Below are 5,199 nucleotides of genomic sequence, written 5' to 3'. Positions count from 1 at the left end.
GATGGCTCACGAACTCATGCAAACACTGCAGAGGCATTTTCAAACTGGACAAGAAACAGTGGAGGGAGAGATATTGTCCCTATTTTGACAAAGAATGTCCGCTACTTTAGCAGAGGGGTTTTGTTTTTTAGTTGTTCCTTTTTTCTTCTTTTTTTTTTCCTTTTCTTTTGAAATATTATGAGGCCAGCCTCTATGTAGAATCGAAAAGAAATCATAACAACAAGAATACAATATTTAAACAGGAAAAATTGCAGAATGGTTCGCCTTGTTTGACAAAGAATCGACCGACCCAGCTGCATCCTCCTCCTCCTCCTCCTCGTCGTCGGGGTGTCTGTCCCCGCGTCGCCGTCCACCCCGTCCGCCTCTTTAGGCTTCTGTGTAGGCTATCACGTCACAGTCTTCCTCATTGTATTTCATAAATAGCCTATATTTTATAATTATACTCGTCCTCCTTCAATGAGAAAACATAAATTACGTCCGTCGATACTTTTTCGCGCCCCCACCTCCCACTTCACTTTGTAAGCAGTTTTGGTTCAGTGTCTCCTCGTGTCCTCTCTGTCACAGTCCCAACGCCGCCGTGTGTTTTTTGGCCTTCAGTCTCAGGTCGGCGATGCTGGAGTTCTTGCTCGTGTTCTTGGCCGCAGCGGCGGCGGCCACCACTGAGGCGGCGGAGGCCGACTCCGCCGCGAGCGTCGCCAGGGGCAACCCGAAAGGCGGCGCGGGGAACATCATGTAGGGCGCGTGCGCCGCCAGGTGAGAGTGCAGGTGGTGCTGCGCGTGAGCCACGGCGCTGTCCAGCTGCAGCTGCGCCTGCACCTGAAAGGAGAAGGGCGGCACGTTGCAATGACTATCCTACGGGACGGGACGCACGGATGGGGAGGGAGAGAAGGGGGAGAACATGCGTTAACTTTGCAGTGGGATGGACGCAGGATCATTTTCACCAGAAGACTGTATTTGTGACTGCATTATTAAATCAGTGCAAGTTACCACACAAATGATCATCTGTTTACTTCTCTATGTCATTTTTCCATGTGGAGATTTTCAGATGTTTCTTTTAAATATGATGTATTGTGAAATTAATGTGGGTGTGTCTTATGGACTGTTGATGGAAATGAACTCTGAGAGGTATAAAATGGTGTTAAGTATACATGGCCCCTGCTTAATAAACTACAAAAACAAACAATTGGAAACAATTAAAAAGACAAGCATGAGCGCCATTCTATTCCAGTGGCAACACACTCACACCTCATTGTGCTTAATGATGTGCTAATTAAGAGATCAGCTGAGACTAAAAGTAATGTGAAGGACTGGTGGCTTGCATTGAGAGACATAAAAGCCCTAAATGAAAATCAGGGTTACTCCACACAGTATTAGTTTCTGAACTCTTCAGGGAAAACATGGGTACAGTTGTTTAAAAAGTAAGATGATTGTGCTTTTTTTTGTTTTGTTTTGTTTTTCTGGCATCTGCTAACTGCTTTCTAAAATTCAGAATGAATTTGACATTTCCCAACATTAATGCTCAAAATGATAATATCTCTATGTATAATTTAGTAGAAACTGTCAGAATTTTTCAGAATGAAATAAAATAAAAATGTTAACTTCACTTAAACACATACTTGTAAATAGAAAAAAAACAGAACCTGATCATTTTTCACCAGTCACATAACTTTCTGTACATATGCAGAATTTTCACCAATCAAAACTGTTCTATAAAAACTGCAATTCATTTCAAGTTGAACCCATCTAGATTTTCTAAGGGTCTCATCCTGACACCCCAAAACTCATTAAATAGCCTTTTTTTTCTTTTTTTGCATTTTTACAAATAGGCTTTCACACATTTCAAACTGTCTTTTAAAGAATCCATGTACAACGTACAACAATCTATTTTACTCTTGGAATTAGCTTAGATTTTAAACTAGGGATCTTCAAATACTTTGAAGAACTGTGAAATAGTTCTTTAGTTTTGTGGAGAAAAGGAATCAGACACATTTTCGTACAGGAGTCACACTGCGCACAACACAAACAAATGCCCTCTCACTCATTAACATGACATACGTCCAAAGGTGATAGAAGCATCCAAATTATTACTTTTATGTCTTTTGTCCTAATCTGGAACTCTTGCCCACAACAGAATGACACCCTGGGCAATGAGCCACATAAAAAAAACTACACAGTATGTAAGTACGTAATATTATGGATTGACAGCCTCCTAAGTGAGGAAACTATAGTCTAATCGACCTTCACCGCATTTGAAGCAGTTTACATTCATTAATAAAGCAATAGCACTGATCCATATGTATTTATAAAGCAGCAAGCTTATAGCTCGCATCAGAATATTCGTTCAACCCTCATCTAGAACGTAGCACTTTTGGCCCTTTGTAGCAGGGTCTGAACTCAAAGACATTTTTGCAGTATAGATTTCACCTTCAATACTGAGGACATTTCATGCAAAACTATGCGTAGCTCAGTTTATTATGAAAACAATGTGCTTACGTATGCCATTTGCAGATTATAGGCCGCAAGGAGCTTTTAATCTTTCTGTGAACTTTGAAGCAAAAGTCTCAACAATAACTGCATCACTAAAAACTATTGTCACTAAAAACTATTGTCTATGCTATTGTTTTTATGACAATCTCATGACATCGATCAAATTCTAAAACAATCATAAAAAAAAAAAAATGCAATGGTCATTGTTTCAAAAACAAGTGCAAAAGCATGAGAAAATCTGCATAGGATAAATCAGTTCCGGTATAGAAATAATATTCTGTTCACCAGCTGAAAATAAGACGCTGTCTCATGCAAAGTCTTCTAAAATGTTTTGTTTTCCTGCAGTAAAAACAGGCCCAGAGATGGTCACAAAAACAAAACATGAGAGGGATTTTTCCAATTAAGCTGTGCTGTGCTGGCACAGTGTTCTCACCAGTGAGGTAATAAGAGTTTAGCTCCCCCCACTACCCCTCAACTTCCCCTCTCACACACACACACACACACACACACACACACACACGCACACACACGCACACAGACACACCCACACGCACACAGACACAGACACACACAGACACATGGAAAGGGATTCTCTGCATATAGCACTAGGGCACATCCTGTGCCAAGACAGCAGGGTTGGATGTGTGGATGGTGGGGGTAGATGGGAGAAGGGGAAGGTCTGTTCTTTTTTTTTTGTTGTTTTTTTTGTTTGTTATTATTTTTTAAGACTGAAAGCTTCAAAGTTACTTGCCTGTTGGAATGGCATTCGTAAAGCCCCCACGTTGACATATGGCGCTACACGACAAGCTTCAAACTGATTCGCTGCTCCAATCAGGACTCCTGCGGAAAACACAGATGATAGTTTAATTGTGAGAGGAATAGTCAGAGCCACATAGGGCACAACACAACCCTGTACAGTGGATCTTACACTAGAGGAGAAACACCAGCGCTTTGATTCTAAAATGTCTCATTTAGAAAGGTTTATAAATGTATAAAAGTTGGAGATAACGGAGCTTTCTTTGGCAACCATAGCAACCAATGTATTTTTTTATGAAACTGCCTTGCAGAATTGAGAAAACTTCACATGTGGCTGCACAAGAGCAGTGAAAGGTATTTTAAAAAGTTGAATCTTTTTGTAACAGCATAATGCCTTGCAACTCATTTGACGTTTGTAAAGGCATTTTATCTGTTAAAGGTTTTTAATTTTTAAAAAAAGCACAAAGATTAATTTATTATATATATATATATATTTTTTTTTTTTTTTTTTTTGTGGAAAGATTAAAGTCAGAGCAGGCATTGGCATGTTGAACTTAACATTTTAGTTGAATGGTTGAGATAGCACATAGTATGTGGAAGCAGCAATACCAAAAACAGAAACAGGATCACAATATTGTGCGTGCTTTACACCATTCACACAGTAAATGAAGAAATTTGAGAGAGCATAATTAACTCGATATTTAACAAAGATGTTAGCTGTGCAATAAAATAGACTAGAATAGAATAGGTTTGCTCTCATGTGTGAGAGTTACCTTTATGTAACTGGTTCTCCTGCTTCCTGCATTTGGCTCTTCTGTTCTGGAACCAAACCTGCAGGGACAGAAATTAATTAGAGACCCGCTGATTGGCAGCTGCTTGTGAGGCCATGTGTAATTCCTCTCAAAGTGACAACAACCGCAGAAAAACAATATCCCCGAGGAGCACTGAAATATTAATGCCTCTGCTTAACCCCGGATTTTAATTGTTATACATTTAGCCTCCAACAAGAAGAAGAAAAGCAAAAGAGCGGGAGGGGCCAGAGACAGAGAGAAGAGAAGGTTTAAAAAAAAAAAAAAAAGGCTAAATGTAGTAAATCTGATGTCAAATTCATTAGGAGAATAGAATGACTCCGGTTGGAAAATGAGCAGGACTTTCTCTGGTATAATAAATAACCTTGTCAGCGATGGTTTCATCTTTCTATAGATGAGTGTCCCCGAAGAGTTGAATGGACTCTCCGATATCGAATTGCAGCAATGCTATCATGGCTTTTTTGGAGATCAGAGCAAGAGAGGGATGTTGAGCGCTCATCTCCCTTCTTTCTCTGACCGCTGAAATTAATTACCCTTATCTGCAGAAAATCCATGTCGGAGGCATGCTTAAATGTCTAATCACCGCTATAACACTTGGTGCACAAAAAAAGCGAGAGCGCGGTGGCTCACATTTCTCTCCGAAGAAATCCAGAGAACCGCCTTGGAACGCGCATTAAACGGTTTATTACTATGATAATCCGCCTTAAATACGTCGGATAAAGCCTGGGCTAAAAGAAGGCCACAATGCAACGTGTCTGCCCGCAGCCTCTGTAACACTATGCCTCGCAAACAATGAAAGCATGATTGAAATATCATATCGATCCGGCTGTCAGCTGGCTTCATTTATTGATCACAGCGCATGTCGCTCGGAAGCCTTTCTTGCGCACTAATTTATGGCTGTGATAAAAAACCCAAACGCACCGAAGTTGTTGTTGTTGTTGGTGGTGGTGGTGGAGCCCAAAATCACAATCTAAATAATATGTGGTATGAAAAGATGTCATACTCATATGGAGATTAAAAAAATAAAAAAAGACAGAGAGATGGAGGCGAAAGCTGGTTTCAAATTGGGTTGAAAATAATACATAATTTATGCAAATCCCTCGAGCTGTGCTCCTTGTCCGGGACACAATGCGTCTTATTTTGGGGG

The 5,199-nt window shown here is 40.3% G+C and overlaps 1 protein-coding gene across 1 annotated transcript; it reads right to left on the bottom strand.

Annotated features, from left to right (window-relative positions):
• Nucleotides 1–148: 148 nt before the first annotated feature.
• Nucleotides 149–4,606, bottom strand: shox2 (shox homeobox 2). Its single transcript, XM_008425878.2, has 4 exons — nucleotides 4,586–4,606; nucleotides 4,017–4,074; nucleotides 3,239–3,327; nucleotides 149–816 (listed from the first exon to the last, which is right to left on the bottom strand). The coding sequence occupies exons 1-4, from the start codon at nucleotides 4,604–4,606 to the stop codon at nucleotides 559–561; spliced, it is 426 nt and encodes a 141-aa protein (XP_008424100.2). The 3' UTR covers nucleotides 149–558.
• Nucleotides 4,607–5,199: the final 593 nt, after the last annotated feature.

Source organism: Poecilia reticulata, linkage group LG13, assembly GCF_000633615.1.
Source record: "Poecilia reticulata strain Guanapo linkage group LG13, Guppy_female_1.0+MT, whole genome shotgun sequence".
Lineage (NCBI taxonomy): Eukaryota > Metazoa > Chordata > Actinopteri > Cyprinodontiformes > Poeciliidae > Poecilia > Poecilia reticulata.
Note: the sequence above shows the minus strand (reverse complement) of the source record. Positions and strands in the feature narration are given on the sequence as shown.